Genomic DNA, 23,556 nt, shown 5'->3' on the forward strand with positions numbered 1-23,556 from the left:
TTCAAGTCTAATTAACACTTACTCATCCTTAGGGCTCAGCTCAAATGTCAATTTGTCACGCATCTGACTTCCCTATACCTCACACAGCACTTAGTACATTTGTCATGGTGGGGAGGCATGTATCTAATCATTTGTACACTTCTGTCTACATCCAGCCTGGAAACACCACAAGGGCAAGGGCTTTGCTTTTCTTCTTCACTGCTGAATCCTCAGTACTTGGCACATGATAGGTTCTCATAGTTATTTCTTGAATGAATAATGGATGATGATCTTAAAAAACAACTTGCAAACTTGTTTGTAACTTGGGGATTTTGATAGTTAAAATTAGGGCTTCTGGAGTTAAGGGTCTGATGGAGATTTTTTATGTATTTATTTTCTGTTCACCCTGTGTCAAGATTTGTAAAGACAGTGGCGCCTGGGTGGCTCAGTCGGTTAAGCGGCCGACTTCGGCTCAGGTCATGATCTCGCAGTCCATGGGTTCAAGCCCCGCGTCGGGCTCTGTGCTGACTGCTCAGAGCCTGGAGCCTGTTTCGGATTCTGTGTCTCCCTCTCTCTGACCCTCCCCCGTTCATGCTCTGTCTCTCTCTGTCTCAAAAATAAATAAACGTTAATAAAAAAAAAATTAAAAAAAAAAAAGATTTGTAAAGACAGAAAAGGAATTACTGACCAAAAATGGGAGCTTCTGGTATTTTAGGGAGAAAGGAAAACCAGAGGGAAGTTTTATTCTGCCAGGGGATTCTCTGTACTGATGTACTGCTGAGAGATTCAGAGAGAATTCAATAAAACACATAGAAGAAGGAAAGTTAGCTTCTGTCATCAAGCTACTTTGTACCATTTTAGACAAGAGAAGCTGACTTCAGAAACTCCCCAAGATGCAGCTGGCCTGGAAGATTCCTGACCTTGTTATTCTCAGGAGGGAAAAGTGTAGATGGATGGTATCAACCAGGAATTGCACATGGATTTTGTTTCAAGATGTAAGTGGGTGGAAATAAAGATGGTGGTGATTTTGTTACACATCATATTAGATAAAGACAGTATTGACTGCTTGCATTTAGTTCCTCTGCCCTGAGTTTTTTTTTTTTCCTTAGATTATGTTATGGTTTATACATGAATTGACTGGTCTTGGTAGTAGAAACGTATATGCACTGGTCTCTTACCTGATTAACATCGGTAGAGAATTTTTAGGCTTTTTGTCTTGTGTTAAACTTGTAATTCATACAGTCCCATTTTTGGGCTATGCTTCCTTAACCAGCACCTTTAATCCTACTTGTCACAGAAAAAAATGGAAAAAAAAGCGCAGTCTAGAGAAGATGTAACATGCCTCATTAAGATGGATGGGAACGTCAAAAAGCAATGCAGAGAAGCAAGGGTTTGCTCCTCACTGGTCTAAAGAAACACGTTGGACTTGGCTTAGAGTCTCTGGGGGTGGCAGCATGCCTGCTCATCACCTCCCAGTTATGAAATTCTTCCATCACACCCAGAAGTCTGTGCTAGGGAGAGTAGAGGTGGTGAAGCCGTTTGTAAATTTCTAGTGCATTTTCGAAATTGATGACTACATTATGATCAGCCTCTATGACCTGCCTTCATTGGTTTCTCTCCTGGATATAGTTAACCAATCCTTATTTGGTATAAAAATAAGAATGGGAATCCTAGTATGGCATCATGCCCATAAAAGAAGGGCTCCCATATCTACACTTTCTCTTGTGGGTAAGAAAATGATCCTATGAAACTCACAATGTTCCAACATTTGAATAAGTGAATTTGTTCAGTTCTACAGTTTCCAAGACTATATTAAAAAAATACTAGGGAACAGAAACAAATAGTATGCTATAATCTTTGACTTTTTTTTCTACCTATCTATTAGGCAAATTATTATCCTCCTCTAAAAACCCAATTCAAACAGATACTCAGTTTGAAATGTTTCCTCATCATCCTGGGAGAGTTAATCACTTCATCCACTGTATGGTCACTTTAGTTTTAAAGTGTATTGTATACACTGCACTACCCCTCTGTTTATGTACCTATCTCTTCCTTTAGATTGTGTGAACTTCAAGGGCAAGTTTCATGTGTTACTCATGATCTCCCTAGTACCTCATATCGTGTGTTTGGTATACATGAGGGACTCAGTAAATATTTGCTAATAAGACACTGAATGATAATATTTTAAAAAGAAATGTAAAGCTCAACAATTCTATTAATTACTGCTGAAGTTTTCATATACGGGACCAGATGCACATCCAAGTTATATGTATTCATGAATTCCATGAACAGAGCTGCTGACTTCTGCACCCTGTGTTTGACTTCTGGTGATAGCCCTATCCCAAGGGCCTCACATTCTCTAATCTTTGGCCCTAGAATGCACTGATCAAAGGATATCCAGATGTTGTTCTTGCTTGCTTTTTTCTTCTGACTTCAACATTTTGGCAATCCTATCTACTCAAGCTTTGTATTGAACTTGCCTCCTCCAAAACCTCCATTGAGAAGCCCTAATCCTTGGAGAAATGACAAATATATAAATGATTTACGGAAGGACTCTATAGATCAGATACAAATTCTAGGAAAGCTAACTTCAGAAAAATAGGAAGGTGACACGCTTGGCTCTGCTGGTCCTCTCTCTACCAGATACTTGTCAAGATAACACTTGATTGCAAATGGTTTTGTAAAGTAAATCTCCTGGAAAATGAATTATTTTCATCAGCAGCTAGGAGACAGGAGATGGTTTCTGCACCATATGCCTTCTAATCACCAAAGGGAGAATCTTTGTGAGGAGCAAACACTCTGATGGATTTTGCCCTGTAAATGTAACAATTAGGGCAATAAATGTAGTCTCGTACGTATTCACTTATCAGACATCATGCCACCTTATTTTGTGTGTGGAAACCAGTGGAGGTCCATCCAAGGTGGTTCAGAATGTCCCATCTCCCTGAAGCCCTAGACCTCTTGCAAGTTACTTTGCCCCTACACATCTAGATTGTGCATCTTTAAAAAGGTGGAAGTAATGGTCCCTTCCTACCTCACTCTATTATTTCAGGCTCTAATGAGATAATGCAATAAAGAATGAATACCAGGCAGATACAAAGTGCATAGTAAAAACTGGTAATGAATGGTGATGGTGGTCCTCTTCCTTCCTTCCTTTCCTCCTCCACTTTCTACAATGGCTAGTACATTTCTCCTTCCCTTTCTCCTCATCCTTCTCTTTCATCTAGTCCCCTCTATATAGCCTTTATGTCCAGAAACTCTTTTTCAAACAAAAGACTGTTAATGTAAAAGAAGGTTGACTAACACCCAACAAACTCTGTGGCAGAAGCAAAAAAAAAAAAACACAGAAAGTCTTATACAGCCTTAAAGATCACCACCAACTATGAAAATATCCTGAATTAAACCATGTGGACCAGTCTGCTTTCAGCGTAGAAACCTTTTGACAAAGGTTTATTAGTGCAGTTATTTTTAAATGTTTATTTTTGAAAGATAGAGAGCGAGAGAAGGAGACAAGAGAATCCAAAGCACGCTTCATGCTATTAGAAGAGAGCCTGACACGAGGCTCCAACCCACAAACCGTGAGATCATGAGCAGAGCCAAAGTCGGATGCTTAACCAACTGAGCCACCCAGATGCCCATATTAGCGCAGATGTTTAAATATATCTATTGTATGTAATATACACATATAATTTCTACTGACTTTCATATTTTAAGCCTCACAGATTAAGAATGTAGGCATCGTTGGGGCGCCTGGGTGGCTCAGTCGGTTAAGCGGCCGACTTCGGCTCAGGTCATGATCTCGCGGTCTGTGAGTTCGAGCCCCGCGTCGGGCTCTGTGCTGACAGCTCAGAGCCTGGAGCCTGTTTCAGAGTCTGTGTCTCCCTCTCTCTGACCCTCCCCCGTTCATGCTCTGTCTCTCTCTGTCTCAAAAATAAAAATAAAACATTAAAAAAAAAAAAAAGAATGTAGGCATCGTTAAAAATAACCTATATCATCAGAGAATAAAATTTATTACAGTTTAGAGTGACCACAATGACAATGGTGCACAAGTTATTCAAGATCTTATAAAAATAGTAAAAGAATATTATAGGTATGAAATGACATAAATGCTATGGCTTGCATAGTCGCTTCCAGCAATGTGCAGAGAATTCACTTGCCATTACAGATTCCTTTTGTTTTTCCTCAAACCTAGCTTATTAATGTTTAAAAACTTAAGTGAGAACTGTTTATTTATTTTTTTTTTTTTGAGAGAGAGAATGAGAGGGGGAGGGGCAGAGAGAGAGGGAGAGAGATAATTCCAAGTAGGCTCTGTGCTTTCAGTGCTGAGCCTCACACAGGGCTCAAACTCACACCGTGAGATCATGACCTGAGCCAAAACCAAAAGTGGGACACTGAACAGACTGAGCCACTCAGGTGGCCCTAAGTGAGAACTTTTTCAAGGGTCAACATGAATTATCGCCTTTCTCTGTTTTGTTTTCATGGTTCTTTTTGGCAAGGAAACGATAATAACTGGAGCATACAAACCATGACAGGGTCTGGGGTTGGGGTGCAACAGCGTTCCCCCATCTAGCAGCCCACCCACAGCCTTCGCAGTCATTCCTTCCCAGCCCATTGCACTGTGACCCACACACCTTGTCTCAGGGCATTAAGGTGGGTGTGGTTTTGGAGGACCAAAAGGGGAGGCAAGAAAGGGACAGAAGAAAAGGCAAAACAACACAAAGCCAGACGTGGAGATCACTTTGAAACTCTTCCCTCCAACCTAAGTGCTGCCCCTTTTCTCTTGTTTGTTTTTGTACATTCTTGTTTGCCCCTCAGGCATCAAGCTGTTAGTGTGTACAGGAGGGATTAAAGTCAGACGGCATGTTGGATGAAATATAAATTAAAATTATACTTCTGTCAGTCTGGAATCAGGGATTGTTTCTCAAGGTCTCCCCAAACACTTAATTTCAAATGAGTCTTCATTTATTACTTCAGGAAAGGCCAAATGCATAATTTATCAGCAGCTTTCAGTCAATATACCCTTATAAGCATGTTTCCCATGAGCCTTTGAGTAAAAATATGTTATGCTAATTCTATTAGTTGGGTACACAAGATCTGTCTAAGAGAGTAAACAAGCATTAAAAGGAGACACATGTGAACAAAGAAATACCTATTAGCCTACCATCCAGAGTCAAATTACCAAGGGAACAACAAAGAGGTGGTATACTTGTCCTGTTATTTACACCAGGACCGTCTCCCCGACAAGAATCCTGAACCGTCTAGGGGACTCTGTGCACATGACTCAGGTGGGGCAACAGGTGTGACCGGTGATGGGGACTTACCTAGTCTCCAGTGGCACGTTGCTGTTTAGCACCCAGCTGTCCTGGAGCTGAACGGACTCCGGTGTGGTGGCCAGGTCATTGGGTGCAGGAGCTGGGGCGTGGATCTGGCTCCGCCGGTTGGTCAGTGAGTTCCTGTTGAGGGAGTTGGCAGACGAGTGGTGATGGGACAGAGTGTGGTTGTGAGGGGGAGGCAGAGGAGGCCTCAGAGTCGATTGGCTGTGGTGGTTTGGAGGACCTGCAAAGAGAAGAAGGAGAAATGGCCATCAGTGGCTGCAGGCTGTAGCCCCAGACACTCTGCAAACCTGAGGAACAAAGCCTAGAATCAAAGTCTTTAGGTTGGTAATTGCTAAAAGTCACAAACAAGAGAGAGAGAGAAAGAGAAAGACAGCATAAAGCGTTCCAGGGTTGGTTACTAACAAATAACATACTTTGATTTGCTTTCTTCTGTAGGCCTCAAAGGAAGAAGGAGAAACTAAATTAGTAAAACCAGGCTGGAGCATATTAATCTTGAATATGTTAATCTTAAAGTGGAAGTGACACAGACCTGACAGGGCTGGTCACTGATGTAACAAGTCCCTGTACCATTTCCTGGTAAACCAGTACATTGCATGCATTCATTGTAAACATTTTCTTTTTCTGAAAGGCATTGAGAATATGGTACACTCTAAGTCAGAGAGTAGCATATTTAAATACCTGTAGCAGGTAAGCAGGGAAGTCAAGTGGGCCAGTTGTGGACTGAGGTGATTTGGAAAGGGTAGGAAGCACCCCTCACTCAGATCCAGGCCCATGTGGCCATGTGGGGATAAGGGCCCAACGCAGCCAAGTCTTCTAGTTTTTCTAGGAAAGCTGAAGATCTGGACTTTTAGATAAAATGTCCTGTTTCTTAAAAATGTTGATGATTTTTTAAAAAGTGTATTTGTTTTAGGTGTTATGTATAGATGTATGCTTTTTTTTTCATGAGAGTCAAGAAAATACCTGTGAGCCTGCTCAGACATCAGGGTTGATGTTTTCAAACCTTGACCCTTACTCCAAATTGCATCCTCTCTTCTCATCTTGAAATCCTCTATCCTCACAGGAAAAATGCATAAAGGAGAACTATACCTCTGTGTGTATCCCCTTTGTAAATATGACCACAGATGACAACTCCACACAGGGTTTTCCTAGCAACCCACTCTCAATCTACAAAATGAAATATTTTAAGCATAATGAAAACGAAAGTAGTTCACTATGCAATGTAAGCCTATAATTTGGTTTTAATGGCTGCTGAAACATGACTTTTAATTTGTGTCCTTTTTTGAAGCCTCCAGTCGAGGTTGGCAGCTCACCAGGTGACTGCCAAGCCTTGTCATTTTGGCCCCTGCCAACTTTTAAAATCCTCAGCCCCTGCTGTCCTGGCTTTAAGAAGTTGGCTCACATCATTTAAACAAGCAATTTGACACAAATTTCAACTACTTGTCTCCTTATGTGGCCAGGCTACATCTCCAAAAGGTGTAATCTACATTCCGTAGCTCCTGTGAAGCCTGCAGAAATATTCCGAAAGACAACATGTCAAGAAGATGCTAGGTTTGGAGAGCATCATGACCAAGGAAAACAAGAAGGAAAAATAACAGACACAAGTGGTTCCCCGAAGTTTCTATCTCTGGGCTGAAATTACTTGGGGGATTTTTTTTTTTTGGTCTCCAGAAAAAGACAACTAAAACTAAACCCCAGTGGGAAATGCCACCATACAGTTGTACAGGTTTTAAATCGCGTCCTCCAAATGAACCTGCAATTCGTATTTTACATCAGGCACCAGTGACATTTTAAATATATCTTTGAGGGAGTTTCGTAGCTGTAGCAGGCTATTACATTTTCTGGCTTTGTTGTCTGTCTAGTAATGTATCATTATATACTTATTTAGCGTTTGTCTGTCTCATATTAGTGGGAAGAGGTGAGAAAAGGGGATGAAATGATTTCATAATGATCCTTCAGAGATGCTATCCAAGCCCCTCACACAGGGTTAATAAATTTTCATGCTTTCCTTTCCCCTCCCTCAACTCCTATCCAAGTGGTGTCATTATTCTCCATTAGTGAAGCAATCTTGAGACTTGCCTTAGGAAGATGAGATGAATCAGTGTACAAGTGAGAACCCACCCTCCTCGGTCCCAAGCCCCAACTTCCCATTTCCCTTGGCCCCTGGCCCCACCTCCAGCACACCAGACCACACACTCTCCCAAAGTACAAAGAGGCCATGTGAGGCATTTAATTCACTAAATGAGATACCAGAACTCTCCTGCTTCCTGTCTATTCATCCTGAGCTAAGGTTTCTGAGCCTGCTTCAACTTGTGTGGCCCTTCTTTGTCCATCTGTGTTCTGTGTGGGTGAAATTCCTGTGGTTTTCCCTTTTGCTGATGCTATCCAGGGGTGCTGCTAAGGGGGAAAGGGAACCACGGACCCAGGTGCTATGTGGAATGTTTCCTATAAAACGAAGGATGAGCTTTCAAGTTAATTGTAAGAGACGTCAAGCTCCCTTTCCATTCTTTTTTTTTTAAGTTTTATTTATTTTGAGAGACTGTACCAGCATGAGTGAGGTAGGAGGAGAGAGAAAGGAGAGAGAGAATCCCAAGCAGGCCCTACACTCAGCGTGGAGTGTGATGCGGGGCTCAATCCCACAAACCGTGAAATCATGACCTGAGCCGAAATCAAGAGTTGGAGGCTTAGCCAACTGAGCCACACAGCCTCCCCCAGCTCTTTTTCCATTTCTACTAAATAGAAGGCCCAGAGCTTCATGGAGGAGATGAAAGAATACATAGTGTTCTTCTCACACTGCCCTCCTGTACAGCAGTATGTTATTTCACTGCAAATAAATCAAATTATTGATGGCAACAACAAAAACCATCCAGCATCCTCAGTATTAGATGGTTTCCTCATTACTACTGTTCATTTCCACTGTGACACTGATTATATTTTCTCCTTTATCTATCCATCCAACAATCGTATTTTTCAACTATGTACAAGAAACAGAAAAGACGATTAGAATACTGAGTGGGAAGAGCTACCACTGGGGAATATACAGAGAGACATGGAAGAGGCATTTGGCCACTGGTTAGGAGAGGAAATCTAAAGGACTGGGTTCAAGGGTTGGGTCTGCCCCTTTTAAATAACATAAACCTAGACCTACAACTCCATTTCTGTAATTGTCTGAGTACTCACCCACCACTCGTGACAACAGCAGTAAGTGCGTGTGAGTCAACATGAAGGATGGAAAGGAGGAGGAATGCACAGTGCCACATATGCCACCACATATGCCACCTAAGGTAAGGTCCCCAACCATGTGCATGGAACACTGCTTGCTTCTTTCAGGAATAAAAGCATGGATAAGACACAACTGTGGCTCTCAAGGAGCCCAGATTCGAGTACAGCAAGCCCCCAAGCTGGATATGACCAAAGATTCCGAGTCAAGATTTTGTATAGTGTTCCAGATCACTGACTTCTCTTGAAAACAAAAACAGAACAAAAACACCGAGTCTATTCCCTCATGGTAACAACAGGATATAGCTGAGTGCTTTTGGGTGGTTTTCTGCTTTGCCATTAACCCTAACAATCCCAGTTTATTTTAATCTGACCGGGTGTAAGCATTTATGTTGCCACTGGTAGGCATTTAGGTCTCACCCAAGGTACCTTAGCATTCTGGGTAGGTCACATATCTCTCATATAACAACACCCCTGCTACAATCACTCATCTCAAGCACTTTTTGTGTTTCCCGGTTTTCATTAGTCATCCAATGAGCTTGCTGGATGTGACGGTTTTCCATTTCAAAAATGTGAACAATGGCCAGCAACACACCTTACTGCTTTCCAGGAAGCCAAATTACATGAAAAAGGCCTTCTCCAAGGCAACTAATGTCTTCAATGTATGCTGAAACAGAAATGATTAACAGCTTGATGAAGGAACCTAAACGTCCACTCTGAGTTCTACACATTTATTGGGTTTAATTAATGTGCATATTAATGGCTCTTCTATTACATAAATAGGAAATCACATAATAATGCAATTGAGCCACAAATAACTATGTAACATAAATGCTTACATAGTATCAACTTAATAAGTATGCTATTAGCAGGCAAAAGGCAAATGTCATTAAAATCACAGTGCTAGCCTATTATAGTACACCTGATTTATCTGGAGTTGAGTACCTAGAATTTATTTTTAGGTACTGTGTGGCTTTTAGTCCTAGGAAGGAGGAATTGCACATTTGTTCTTTGTGAAAAGCTAGGGCAGGACAGGTAGGACTCCTGGCAAGGGTAAGTGAATTTAGAGAGAGGCTGCTGCCTGTGTATTTAAAAACTAAGTGCTTCAATTGTCCTGTTTGCTTGTTTGGTCTTATTTGCTGGAAAAATCTATGTTTAGATTTGTTGATGCCAGAAATCTTGATCCTTACAGGGATGACATTCCCATATTCTGTCCTTCCTAAATGCCAATTGGTTGACAGTGGAGTCATAAGAAAAATAAAGTAGCTCTTTGTTGTTGGGTCTAACAAGGTTAGCCATGGGGCCTGCAAAATCCTGGAGTATCAGCTCTTGTGCTGACTAGACTAGCAGAACTCAAACAGCGTGTGGAAACAACCAACACCCACATTGTCAATAATATATAAAGGATTTTCTTTGGAGCGAAGGAAGTAAATTCTTAATAATTGGCTATTGTTGTACTCTTCCTAAATAAACAGATGGGGGAGGTATTTAGGCTAGGTCTACCCTTGCCAAGGTGGGTGGGTGTAGAGGAGAGTAGGCAGGCAGGGATAGACTAAGATAGCTTTGTTTTGCTCTGTAGTCCACACTATTTTTTTTTCCTGGTGATTAAAATGATAAAATGTATGAACAAAAAAATTGTAAGTATAGGCCTGCCTAACTGCCAATAATTCACTCTTTTTGGAGATGGCATGCCAACTGTTGGTCTTTAAAAACTTCAACCCCTTGGACCCTGAGATGATGAATTAACCACAAACTCTCTGCCTCCTCCTACTGAACTATGTCATTGGGGCAAGTTACATCTTGAGAGCAATTTGAAGATGCTAGAAGTGATGCTGGTGTTGGCAGAGATTTTGGACTCTCTGGTTAGCGAAAATTGGCACCAGGACATGCTGTACAGATCTGACCTCAAATGGGAGGCAGAGGGGAATCAGAGGGAAGATTTTCAAGAATAACAGCCTCTAGTTAGAACTGGGAGTCTGCTGCAGATAACCAGCTTTGTGGTTGGCTTTGAACCCCTGCTTGGCCACATTTACTTGCAGTATGACTACTGGAAAGTTATGTATTTGTTTCTTTGTTTCTTCATCTGTAAAATGGGTAATTTTACTTCTCTCATATAATTGTTAGGAACATCAAATGAGAATACATCTATAAAAAGCCAGCCATGATTCTTGGCACATATTAAGTATTAATAAATGTTATTAGTATATATTATGTGTTATAATTAATAATACCGATCATAGCAATAACAGCAATAGCAACTTTACCTCGTGAGGAACTCTAGCTTTCCTGCCTATTTTGAGTGGTCGCTTTTAAATCAACATATGTTTAAATCAATATATAAAGGCAAAATCACCAACCTCAGACCTCTTCCAGCTTCAAATGCTGTCTACAGAAGGGCATTGTGACTAAGTGACATGACACAGGCATTAATACACACAATCTCTAGAGCATTGCTCTAAGAGCTTCCAGAAATGGAACTTGGGATTAAGAAGTGTTCCATTTCTATAAACAAACTGTTGATGTTAATGACAGCAAAATAACACTGACAATAGCTGTTAGGAGTCAAGCTCTCCCTGTGTGTCCGGTCCTGTGCTAAGTGCTGTACATAAATTATTTCAATTTGTTACCACTCGATCTTATGGGGTAAGTTTTCTTCTCATTCCCATTCTACAGATCCAGCCAGTGAGGCTCAGAGAGGTTAAGCAAAGCCCCAAAGTTCATGTAACTTAGTAAGAGGAAGAGCTGCTTTTGGATCCCAGGGTTTCTTCCCCATTCTGTCATATGCAAAAGATCAGGAGGCCCAAAATGCACTCACACAGGGAGAGAACAGAGACCTCTGTCCTGGTTTATACAAATCACCTTGACAAATAGAGAGGAAAAACTGGCTTAACTCACTTCTTTCCACATTTGCTTAAATGGCAGAATGAAAACTTGCGAGGAATTGGAGGGAATTGCCCACCTCAAAGCTCTGCACCTCACAGTGCTGCTTGAATCAGGAGAAATAGGCCAGAACAGCCAAACTGCAGTGCAATCTCTTTTCTGTGCCTTCCCAAAAGGCCTTTCTCAAACTTCCTCCTCCATGTGCATCCTGGCTCCCATAACCAGTGGCATGAAGGATAAGCAGCAATTAAGTCTTTTGGAGACAGAAACAAGGGCACACTACGTCCCAGCTCATCCTTCCTGCTCTGACTGAAGGTACTTTGCCAACAGCCTGGGGGCAAGGGAGAGGGGTTGGGCGAGTCCAGATCCAGCCTTGTCCTGTGTTTAGAAAGAGGTGGAAAGAGATTTACTTGTGTCTAAGTACTGGACACTCGGGACATTCAGCTTGCTTGCTCCTTCCCTGTTGTAGCATCTACTGAATGATTTGTCCTCTCAAGAATAGACTTTTATTGTTACTGACCCCTGGATGGTATTGCTGGCTTTGTAGGGCAGTGACTGATCTGCAGTGTTTCTCAGATGTGGTCACTACTGTAGCAAGCTGCAGCCCCTTCTCCACATTTCAGAATGGAGGGGGAAAGAGAAGAAAGGATGAAGGAATGAGCCAAGTTATAACCTCTTTCTCATCTCCCAGTGCTCAGCTACAGCTTTGACCAGTGCCTCTCGGCCTGGATCGCACAGTCCTGGATCAGGGGACTGTCCTTGATAGAAAGGCCCCATTCAGCCTGAGAGGAGCACCAGAGAAGGACAGGGCTGTGTTCACTCATAAAGAATGATTTGTAGTTCTCTTGCTTACACTACATATATGACCTCAGAGAAAAAGCATTCTGAGTGCATTCGCAACGACACACACACCAACACTGCATGGCAGAAGCAAGGGAATTGCCGTCACCAAGAGCAATCCTTTGCAGGCTTAGAAACCAAAGTTTTGTCAGCTCTACCTACATTCATAAAAAATTAGGGTTTAGAGGGACATCGTAGGTCATCTAAGAACAATTGCGCCTGTTTAATAAGCACCAGCTGTGTGATAGGCCCTGTGTATATTTCACCTTATTTAAACTTATAATAGCCTTCAGAGTGGATATTGTTCTCCATGATAAAGACAAAGAAATGGAGGTGCAGGGCGTTAAAAGATCTAAGTTTCTCTCCTTACATGTTGTATTTAACTGTAATACATCTGGGCCCCTCCTGAGTGCATACTGGGCATGTCTCTTTCATACCCTAGATGCATGGTTTTATATCATTTTTGGACTCTCCTGTTTTTCCTGCTAGACTGTGAATTCCTTCAGCACAGGGCTATGGTGGCTAGCACAGTAGTGCTGAATGAAGGAATGAATGAACGAACCAATGAACACATCATGTCTCCTGGGGTTATTTTGCAGAACCTCAGCAAAGAGGGGTCAGAGCAGATTTCTGCCTCTGTTCTTTGGACATTTCTAGGCTGCTAGCATCTGATGGGCCTTCCCTTATGCCCAAATCCTTATTACCCTCACAGGTCCTTCAACAGGGAGACAGCTGGACCCAGGGAGAAGGTGACTTTGTTCCTCTTTGTTTTTAGTTTTATTTTTTCCTGTTTCTGCCTGATCACCTATTCTCTCTTTTAAATAGCAGATGTACAGGGGTGCCTGGGTGCCTCAGTCAGTTGAGCATTCAACTCCTGATTTTGGCTCAGGTCACGGTCTCACAGTATTGTGGGTTTGAGCCCTGCATAGGGCTCTGCATGGAGCCTGCCTGAGATTCTCTCTCCACTTGCACTCTCTCTTGTCTCTCTCAAAATAAATAAATTTTAAATAATAGATTTACTGAGATACAATGAAATTTAGCTTTAAACATGTACACTTTAGTGATTTCTTTTACTATATTCACTGAGATATACAACCATCAGTACTGTCTGATCTTAGAGCATTTTCATTGCCCCCCACTAGGAAACCTCATAGTGTTTAGCAGTCACTCCCCAGTTCCCCCAACCCCTGGCAAATATCAATCTACTTTCTGCTTCTATGGGTTTGCCTATTCTGAGTACTTCATATAAATGGTGATTCCCTCTGTTTTTTAGAACCACAATGTCTGTCTGTTGCAGAAGCCCATTGGAACCAATCAAAGTTAGATCTCAGATGGGGCATACTTCATACTACTTAAAAATATATTTTCCTGGCAACCTGAAGCTGGTGTTCACAGGAGCTTGTTGGCTGAGACCCTACTGCTGTTGATATTTTTCAGAAGGAGATTGTTAGATATGACCATTTGAGAGCCAATTGTATACTTGAGGGTCCGAGGGGGATCCTGGAATTTGTTCTACTGCTTCAGGCATGGCTGTAATCACTGCAGACAGCCATTCCTGCTCAACTAAAACACAAACACTCGCAGGCGGGACTCAGGGTGGAGGGTGGAGGAAAAAAGAAGCAGGGAACTCTTGAATTGGGTGCCCAACCAGTAGCTGTACTTGAATGATGACCTTAATACCATTTGTAAGGGACCATCCTGCCCACGGGGGCAGGTTCTCACATATGATGGGGCAGAAAGGGATTTTAATCACAGGTGCCACATCATTATACCATACCCCTATGCTCATTCTTTGTGTTCTTCAATCATCTGGAAGGTATCACTTGAGATCAATGTCAACTCTATTAGCTACTTTCTAAGTGAAAAAGACAAAAAAAAAAAAAGACCACTTGAAATACTTGAGAGGAACCCTCCTAAAGAGAAGATTTTATTGCAAAGTTATGTCTGAGCAGTGCCTATCTGAGCATTTCAATAAATCTACATTACCCTAGGTATTTTGGCATCCTCTGGGAGAGGAAAGCCTATCAGTAGAAAGTAATGATTTTGGGTTTTTCAATTGCCCTAAGGATCTTGACAATGCTATTAAGACCCATGCTTTCCCTGTCGAGAAGTTTAGGAGTGAAATTATTAATATGCCCAGACGTTATGTTGATTGTTGCACTGTAGCAGAAAATACTCTCTCTGTTATTTGAGCTGCATTATCACTTTCCCAAGCAGAGAATTGCATCAAAAATTTAAACTCCTCTCATTCCAGCTCATTGCATAGCTTTTCAAGGTCTTATTGTAAAATAGTCTGGGCAAAATTTGGATATTTCCCTACCCATGAAAGATAATATGTTTTTCACAGCCCAGACTATTATTATTTTTTTTTTTTGAAAAATAAAAATCACAAGTTGAATTTTCTTCTATCACGATGCCATTCTTTAGCTCTTTAACCAGGTTTTTGTCGGGGTATATTTCATTTTCTTTTCCTTTGGATGGTCACAATGTTTTCCCCTGATCACAGGGAGAAGATCAAAACAAAGATAAAATATGATTTTGATTTTAGGTTGAGCGTCTGATGAACAGAACGACGGAGACAAGCTCTGATCTACACCATTCATTAATATCAAGAATGACTGAAGCACACTAGTTAAATGGCAAGGACAGGATAAAGGTTCTTGGAGCATTTTCACTACAAAGCTCAGCAGAATTATTTACTATCTGGGTGACCTTTTCCCCAAATCTCTCATGGTACACACCTTATAGGGCAAGGGAACTAAAGTTTCTCCATACTATATAAACAGAAGTCAGCTGAATGTCAGACCTTGAACTGCATCTGGTTTCATGTCAAGTGACAGCTGATGTAATGGGATGTATAGGGCATACTGCTGGAGAGATTTTCAGGATACTCTTTCTGCCTTCAAAATATACAAACACACACACACCACAGCAAGGAATTACTAAAGAAAAATATCTGAGAGCTTCCTAAAGAAACATCTCCTCCCAGGGTTGCCTGGTGTAGATACTGTCAGAGAGACTGCCCTCTGGGTTTTATTCACAACTGTTCAGTGGTTTCTTTCAAAGTCAAAATTGTTTTGCTTTCCCAATTAAAGTGGATGAGACAGTGCTCACAGCCATTTCTATCATGTAGCATGGATGATGAGTAGGAATACCCAGGGCTGAACAGAGAAAGATGAGGAAGTCCACCTCCACCCCATCCAAGAGTCCCAGGATGCAAACAACTTTCAGAAAAAAACTGGGACCAGTAGGATACCAGCGTGCTCTGCAGATCTTAGTTCTGTGGGGAAAGAGGAGGCAATGGAATCACCGTCTCCCACTGCCCCCTCCCACCCTGGGAAACAAGGGTTTCTTCCTAAGCCGTGGCTCGTAACGTGATTTTCAGGGCTTTCTCAGTCTTTCTGATACCCATCTCTCCAGTTTTGCCTGAGGGACTTCTGGAGTTAGACAATCAGAGTTATGAAGCACTTCGCGTGTCTGTGCCTCTGTTTCCCTGTTCAAAAAAGGGGGCAAATACCATTCCTACTTGGTCAAAAGTTAAAGGAGAAAGAACATTTTAAGTTAAAGTGCTTGGAAAATGCATGACAAATAGGAAGTACTTAAGAAATGTCAGGATTTATTTATCTTTCCCTGAACAGGCTAATTCTTTCTTGAGGCTGTGGAGAGAGGAGTGAAATAGACCCTGTGATTCAAAGATTATTATTGTAATGACTTGGAAAACTTCCTGTTGCCAGATATTTTTAAGGTAAATAGCACCATTAAGAATTAAGGATCTCTTTTCATTCTTAGGAGTTATAGAAACTCTAGGTCTCAGAAACTACCAAAATAATCAGTGCTCTTGATTTCCACCTTTTGCAACTTAAACACTTGGAAATAAAACCACCTGGTGGTAGACAATATGAAGGGCCCTACATCAGCTTACCTTGTATAAATTCTCTTATTCCCTATGGAAATGAGCATAAGGAAGGCCCAGGTTTTCTTGAATCTTGGTGTTTCTATTTAGCACCAGCTCTCATTGCCCATGAAAAGCTCATGATAAAATCAAGATTTTCTTTGTTGTTGTTGTTGTTTTTGTTTTGCTCAGGCTCATCTATGACCCATACAGTTTGCTCTATCATGCAATTCACCACTGAACAACTCACGCAGGTCCTGAGTTATTCATCACATTTAGACGGTTTAAGTCATGAATTAGCAATTTGTTTCTCAGGGCTTCTTGGGTTACAGAAATTCTTTAGTATTTATCATCTCAAATGGGATCATTCTTAATCCCATAATGCAGAGAGTGAGTAATCTCTCTCGTGAAATATCAGATTTGGAGGAGAAAATAATTTCCATTTCTAACACTTCTTATCTTTCTAACACATTTTAATAGTGTGGTCTGGGAAGGCTTCTCAATAAGATGATATTTGATCAGAGACCTGAAGGAAATAGGGAGAGAGCCACCGCAATGTCTGGGGGGACAACATTTCAGGTAGAGGGAAAAGGAAGAACAGAGACATTTTAAATATGGGATGTGCATAGAGATTGGCCAGAATACCAGCTGAGGTTTTTCTCCTCCATTAAGCTTCAAGCTTACTTCTCAAAGTAAACAATGAAGTAAGTAGGAAAGGTCCTGATCCTTACTGGCCTCTGATATGGGACTGAGTCAGGCAGGCTTCTGCCTCAGGCCCTTTGCAGTTGTCATATATTTGGCCTGGGGATACAGATAACTGACTGGCTCACTCAAAGTGGCTCACTCCCTTAAGGTTGGAATGTCTCAGTTCAAATCTCCCCTTTAAGACACGCCTTTTCAGGCAACCTCAGCAGTCTTACCCTCTTTTCTATGGTGTTTCTCTAAACCACATATCATCACATTTTTCCCCCTAGTAATTGTCTTTCTGCACTAGAAATTAAGTACCGTGAAAGCAAGAATGTTATTTTATTCTCTACTTGATCCCTGGCACCTCGAACACTTAGTAGGCACAATAAAGAACTTCTGAATTAATAAAATAATTAATACGTATGGCAAGACGAAAGGAGTCAAAAGGAGAGTCCAAATTCCGATAGAAATGAAGGTCTTGCAAAGGGGCTGCTGCATGGTGTCATCTGAGACAAATCTCAAATGCTTGAACTTGACTAAAGTTCAAGAAAAAAATTATTGCAGGCATCCTTGCCAAAACATAGTTCTATATCACGCAAACTGTAGCATTTTTTTCTCTTCCTGCAGTAATCCAAACATGACAACAAATGCCTTACAAGCAGAAATCCCCATGGAACTAATGATGGCAGAGGCCTCTGACACACCCCAAGTGGGAATAGACACATTTCACTTCTAAACTCCGACTAACAGGATCTCCTGTGGCTCTCCGTGCCACTTGAAAATGTTCGCTTTCCATCACAAATTTATTGTATTAAAGGATCTTTGCTACAGGCCAGTGGCTTACCTGAACAGGGTGAATCCTAATTCATCCATATGCTTGGTGGTAGGAGAAGCCAACTGGATGTGGCAAGGACAAAGGGTATGCCGTAAAGGGTTTACAAGTCAAAAGCAGGATACATGGAGTTCTTCCTCCTTCAGGAAGCCCTTTCAGATTGCATCAGATCAAGTCCAAAGGCTTCCTGTGTGCTGACCTATGTAAGATATTTTATGATTGCCCTGTTCTGGCACTAACATTGGAACTGACACTGGCACATTATATACTGAATGACTCCATTTGGCCATATTTAGCCTATTAGATCTTTATTAACTTTTCTAACCTGTACGTGGAATATAATTGGAAAGAGTTTTCATTCCAAGGATTTTCTTAGTAGGGAGTCCAGCTAAATTAGATGCAAGTAGCCACTTGGTAAAGTCTTTCACATTCTCGGGGAGAAACCCAAAGAGTGACGGTTCTCTCCACAAGATTCCTTTTGTTTTCTCTCTAATTAAGTTCTGACACAAGAAGAGTGGCATATGAGCTATGCCCACTTGTGACAAAGCATTTTCAATTACTTCCTTGTTCATTCCTTCATTCATGTCTTCATGGGTTCATGCACCTGGCAATTCATTATTGAGCATCTATGCCGGGTCTGCTAGATTTTTGACATGGTAGATCTCTGGCCTCTAGGAAGGTAAACAGGTGGCAGATCTCCAGCCTCTGACCTTTTTGTTGAGCCTTAAAGATCCCACGGTAACTCTTCTATTTTTCTTCTGGTTGTTAACTACCCAAAGACTTCACTTTCTCACGAATGTTTTTATTCACGTCAGCTTATGTGCAATAATTTTATAAGGGTCATTATGACATACTGCTCCAACAAATCTTCATATATGCATATCATTTGACTCCACATGAACACCTTCCCCCTGTCCCCTACATCCTGTCTTATTTCCCAAGATGAACTCACTCTTCGGTCAAGTCTACATCTTCCAATATACAAGATTTTGTGCTAGGGTACTGTTTAAAGGGTGCTCCATGGCATACAGAGAAATTCACAAGAATGTTAATTATTACCTGTGGAGAGAAACTATAACATTTTGATTCATTTGTGTTTTCAGTTGAATGTGGTATTTATCAACTCTCTTTTATGTTTAATTGTAGATAATATAGCATGGTGAATTGGAGCCCTCTATTATGCATATGGAATACACATGCTGTATTGCTTTCCTTGTAAGATTAAGACTCAGAATTCTTGCTGTGAATTTTCAGTTCCATCAGTAGGATCCATATGGACTTTGGAGTAGTCTTTGCACACAAAAAATAGAGTGAGACATCTAGATCCATGAAGTGAAAATAGAGATGGGATTAATGAAGTTTTGCCACTTGAGTTTACTCCAATTGTCCCATCCCAATCTTTCAGCACATCTATAAATACCCTTAGCACCCTCACCCTCATTCTATGAATAACAGAAAAACCTATCATTTATAGATTTTTCTAATTACAACACATGTAGTCTAAACCAAAGAAGCCATAAAGAGCATTGAGAAAAGTAGGCAAACACACTCCATGCTTTTTTTGTTGAGAAATTTTAGCAGAAGTTCTTTTTAAGATTTTACTTTTTAGGCAATATTTACACCTAACATGGGGCTCGAACTCATAACCCCAAGATCAAGAGTTGCAGGCTCTAACAACAGAGCCAGCCAGGTGCCCCATCTGACATAAAATTTAAGGGCTATCTCATTAAGGCACTAAACAAATAAATAAATAAATTACCTATTAAATCAACCAGAAGCAGCACACGATAAAACAGAGTATTATGCTACAACATACTTTTCACAGACATAAAAGCTAATCAAAATACCATGACAGAAACTCTCATACATTGCCAGTGGGGATGTGAAATACACAGACATTCTGGAAAAGTCTGCCAGTTTCCTGTATTGTTACACTGACCACGAGATCTAATAATCTCAATTCTAGGTATTCACCCTACAGAAATGAAAATGTATCTTTATCTCAAAACCTATACATGGAAGTTTATAGCAGTTCTATTACGATCACCAAAACCTAGAAACAACCCAGATATTCTACAAGTGAATTAATAAAGTGGGGTAATCTGTATGACAGAATGCTACTCAGCAATAACAAGGGATCAACTATTGATACATGCAACAGCTTGGAAACATCTCAAAGGTACCATGCTGAATGGAAGAAGTCAGTTTCAAAATGTTATATACTGTGTAACTGCATTCACATGACATTCTCGAAAAGACAAAACTAGGGCCGCCTGGGTGGCTCAGTCGGTTAAGAGTCTGACTCTTGATTTCGGCTCAGGTTGTAATCTCAAGGTTCGTGAGTTGGAGCCCCGCATCAGGCTCTGCACTATCATTGTGGAGCCTGCTTGAGATTCTTTATCTCTTTCTCTCCTCTCCCTCTCTCAAAATAAATAAACTTTAAAAAAGACAAAACTAGGGGGCACCTGGGTGGTTCAGTCGGTTGAGCGTCTGAGTTGGGCTCAGGTCATGATCTTGCGTCGGGCTCTGTGCTGATAGCTCAGAGCCTATAGCCTGCTTCAGACTCTGTGTCTCCCTATCTCTGCCCCCCCTCCCTCCACTCATGCTTTGTCTCTGTCTCAAAAGTAAATAAACATTAAAAAAATTTATAAAAATAAGACAAAACTATAGTGACTGAAAACAGATCGGTGACTGCCAGGATTTGGATTGGGAGAGGATGTAACTACAAAAGGACAGCATGAGGGAGGTTTGTGAGGGGATAGAACTGCTCCGCATCATGATAGTGGTGGTGGGGTTACACAAATCTATATGTGTCACAATTCATAAAATTCATAAAAGACAATTTTACTGCATGCTACTTTAAAAGTATACAATAAAACAACAAAATTAAACATGTGGCTGAATGTTAAGAACAGGACATAAGGGTTCCTGCGTGGCTCAGTCAGTTAAGTGTCTGACTTGGCTCAGGTCATGATCTCACAGTTTGCGAGTTCCAGCCCCGTGTCGGGCTCTCTGCGGTCAGTGCAGAGCCCACTTCAGATCCTCTGTTCCCCTCTCTATGCCCCTCTCCCACTTGTGTGTGCTCTCTCTCCCCCAAATAAACATTAAAAAATAATAAAAAAAGAACAGGATAGAATATTTGGTGTTGAAGGGGACAGACTTGTGGCAGAGTATGAGCCACTCCAGGTAGAGAAGCTGAGGCTATTCTCTGTAAAACAAAGGAGCCAATCAATGCCAAAACTTGGAAATCTGTTTCCAACATATATGTCACATCCTTAAAAATAAGATAAAAAAAGCACCCTAGAAAAAACAAGAACAGGAGCACCTGGGTGGCTCAGTCGGTAGAGTGTCAGACTTCGGCTCAGGTCACGATCTTGTGGTTTGTGGTTTCAAGCTCCACGTTGGGCTCTGTGCTAACAGCTCAGAGCCTGGTGGAGTCTGCTTCAGATTCTGTGTCTTTCTCTATGCCCCTCCCCTGTTCACACTCTGACTCTCTCATCTGACTCTCTCTCAAAAATAAGTAAACATTAAAAAAAAAAACAAGAAAAAAAGACAAGAACAGAGTCAACATTGGTGTAAAACTTCTACTGTGTATCACGAATAGTTTTCGTACTTGAATTCATGTGAATACTATTTGCTGAAGCTCGTGCTCCTACTGCAAGCTTTCCAAGAAACTATACTGTGTAAAAAGGAGAAAGAATGGCTTTGCTGCACAACACTGTCGGCTTCTCTACTGACACTCAGCACAATCTGTAACCTTGTAGAAACATTAACAGCACTACATTATTCATCACAATAAGATTAGTTGATGGGAAACAAATTACAGAGCTTCACAACCTGCTATACTTCCTGAATGCATACAAGGCAATTTTTCATGAATGGAAATTGCTACCCGGGAAGAGAAACTTGTGTTTGTCTTCTGATAGTTCCAACAGGAGAAGGGATCAATTCTGGTGTCAAAAAAGGCCAATGAAATAAAAGAAGAGAAAAAAATTTAAACGGTATTTAGGAAGACCTCCTCTGGGCACTCACAGCTCAGCAACATGTCCAGTAAAGATACAGACTGTAAGCTTGGAGGAATGGAGAAAGCATACCTGTTTCATTTAATGTGATGGCACAGCTCTGCATGTTGCCATGGATTTATTGGAAAAGCACCTTTAGAAATGTAGGAGACACCAGCAGCGCTGAATACAGGTCTGGCCATCTATGCAGCCATCGAAAATGGCTTGGCTTGTTCTGGTCCCTGTGCTACAAATGCCAGCAACTAGCAAATGCTCATCTCATCTTTTACACCTCACATCCTCCTGAAATGCCTTCCTGGCCACTCTCTTGCCCTGCAGGTGGAATGCACCCTTCTCTCTGTCATGACCTCTAGGTAGCACACATAGATGTGATTTTCCCACATGCTATTCCCTACTGTCCTTGTCCCCTCACATCAGGGTCTGAGCCCCAGATCCAGGGTCTGTTGGATGATGGGGTGGAGGAGCAGGACTAACAGCTGGTTGGTAAACAGATAAATGAAAAGGGATATCAAGGTTTCCAATAGCAACAGCCTAACCTGGGGAAACAGGTGTGGTGTAATTAGCATAGGTCTGTGCAGCTCCAGCACCTGTGACCCACATCAGTCCTGTCCTTCAGAGCCCAGGAGGTTCCTAACTACTGGGGCTGGGACTAGCAGAAAGGAGGGGGGAAGTGCAGGAAGATGACACTGCTCAGGCTCACAACAGGGACTGTGGCTTATGAGGTCTGGTCCCAGGAAGGGCATGAGGGCAAAGTGTGAGAAGTGAGAATTCTAACAAGGGTACTGTAGGCACTGACAAGTAACTCAGGATGTCCCGTTGCACCAGCTGCTCTTCTTTGCTCCTGTTACTCTCTCAGTTTATAGAGCATTGCATGTCTTATTTCCTTTTCTCTTCCCGGGCACACTGTTTCCCTTCCTCTGTCCTTGCCGCTTAGGTGTTCAGACACTTTCCACAAACACTCATGAGTACCCAGCTAAAATGCTATCTACTGCTTTGATACTTCCCACCCCTTTTCTTTGCTTCCAATCTCAGGGAAAATCAATAGAAAATCCATTATTCTGCCTACCTGGACGATTCAAGGTAGAGCCACCTGCGCAACCGTCTGGCTGAACTTGCAGAAAGCTACGGCTCCTCAGTTGCTATAGCTGGCCGTGGAGCCAAGGACACAAATACCAGGCCCTGGAAAGCTGCCGTGGCATGGGCTGGAGCTGAACTTCTCTCGTGGTGCAGACTGCGACCTGAATGAGGACAGCCTTGCAAGAGGGCAGGAAGGTGCCAGAGATGTAGGCAAGCCCTGAATCAGAAAGGCGGGAGCTATCTTTGTCTTTCCTCTCAGGGATCACTCTGCCAGTCTGGTTAATACCCAAAGGCTCTCGACGCTTCTCAGTGCTCCAGCCAAACTCCCTTGTCCCAATTTCTTCCTCTGAACCAGCCCTTTCTCTGAGTTACATCAGTGGCTAGGCTTGTCATTAGTACGTGTTTTCCAGAAGGAAGCAGCCCTTTTCAGGTCCTTGCTTTTAAAGGTCACAACCAATGTGGCATGTCTGCCTCCCTGTTGGGTTACATTTTGCTTACAAAGTGTGGTTTGAAGCCAAAACAGTTTGAGAGAACATGTGCATCTTTCCCCTTCTCTTGGGAGGGAATCTGGTGTTCTGAGGTAAGTGAAATGCAACTGTCCCATTCCACACCCATGTTCTATTTCTCCCGTTAAGAAAAGAACAATGTGAAGGGATGCTGGAGATTCACAACATGTGACAGCTTATAGTAGGATCTGCCACAATACTAGGTGAGTGGATTTTACTATTCTAGAAAACAGCCTTTCTCAACCTACCAAAGGAAGTCCAGGGTAAGATGTGTTCTGGAGGAATTAGT

General features: G+C 41.8%; 1 protein-coding gene across 1 annotated transcript in view; it reads right to left on the bottom strand.

The window, feature by feature from the left end:
- TENM2 (teneurin transmembrane protein 2) overlaps positions 1-23,556 on the bottom strand; it is a gene marked incomplete at its 5' end in the record, with an annotated part of 375,214 nt that overhangs the window by 293,925 nt on the left and 57,733 nt on the right. Inside the window, 3 exons of the mRNA XM_049648903.1 lie at positions 5,301-5,535; positions 11,731-11,789; positions 17,675-17,727. Coding sequence (XP_049504860.1) covers positions 5,301-5,535; positions 11,731-11,789; positions 17,675-17,727 — 347 coding nt within the window. The remainder of the gene's footprint in view (positions 1-5,300; positions 5,536-11,730; positions 11,790-17,674; positions 17,728-23,556) is intronic.

The sequence above is a fragment of the Panthera uncia genome, assembly GCF_023721935.1.
Source record: "Panthera uncia isolate 11264 chromosome A1 unlocalized genomic scaffold, Puncia_PCG_1.0 HiC_scaffold_17, whole genome shotgun sequence".
In the NCBI taxonomy this organism is placed as follows: domain Eukaryota; kingdom Metazoa; phylum Chordata; class Mammalia; order Carnivora; family Felidae; genus Panthera; species Panthera uncia.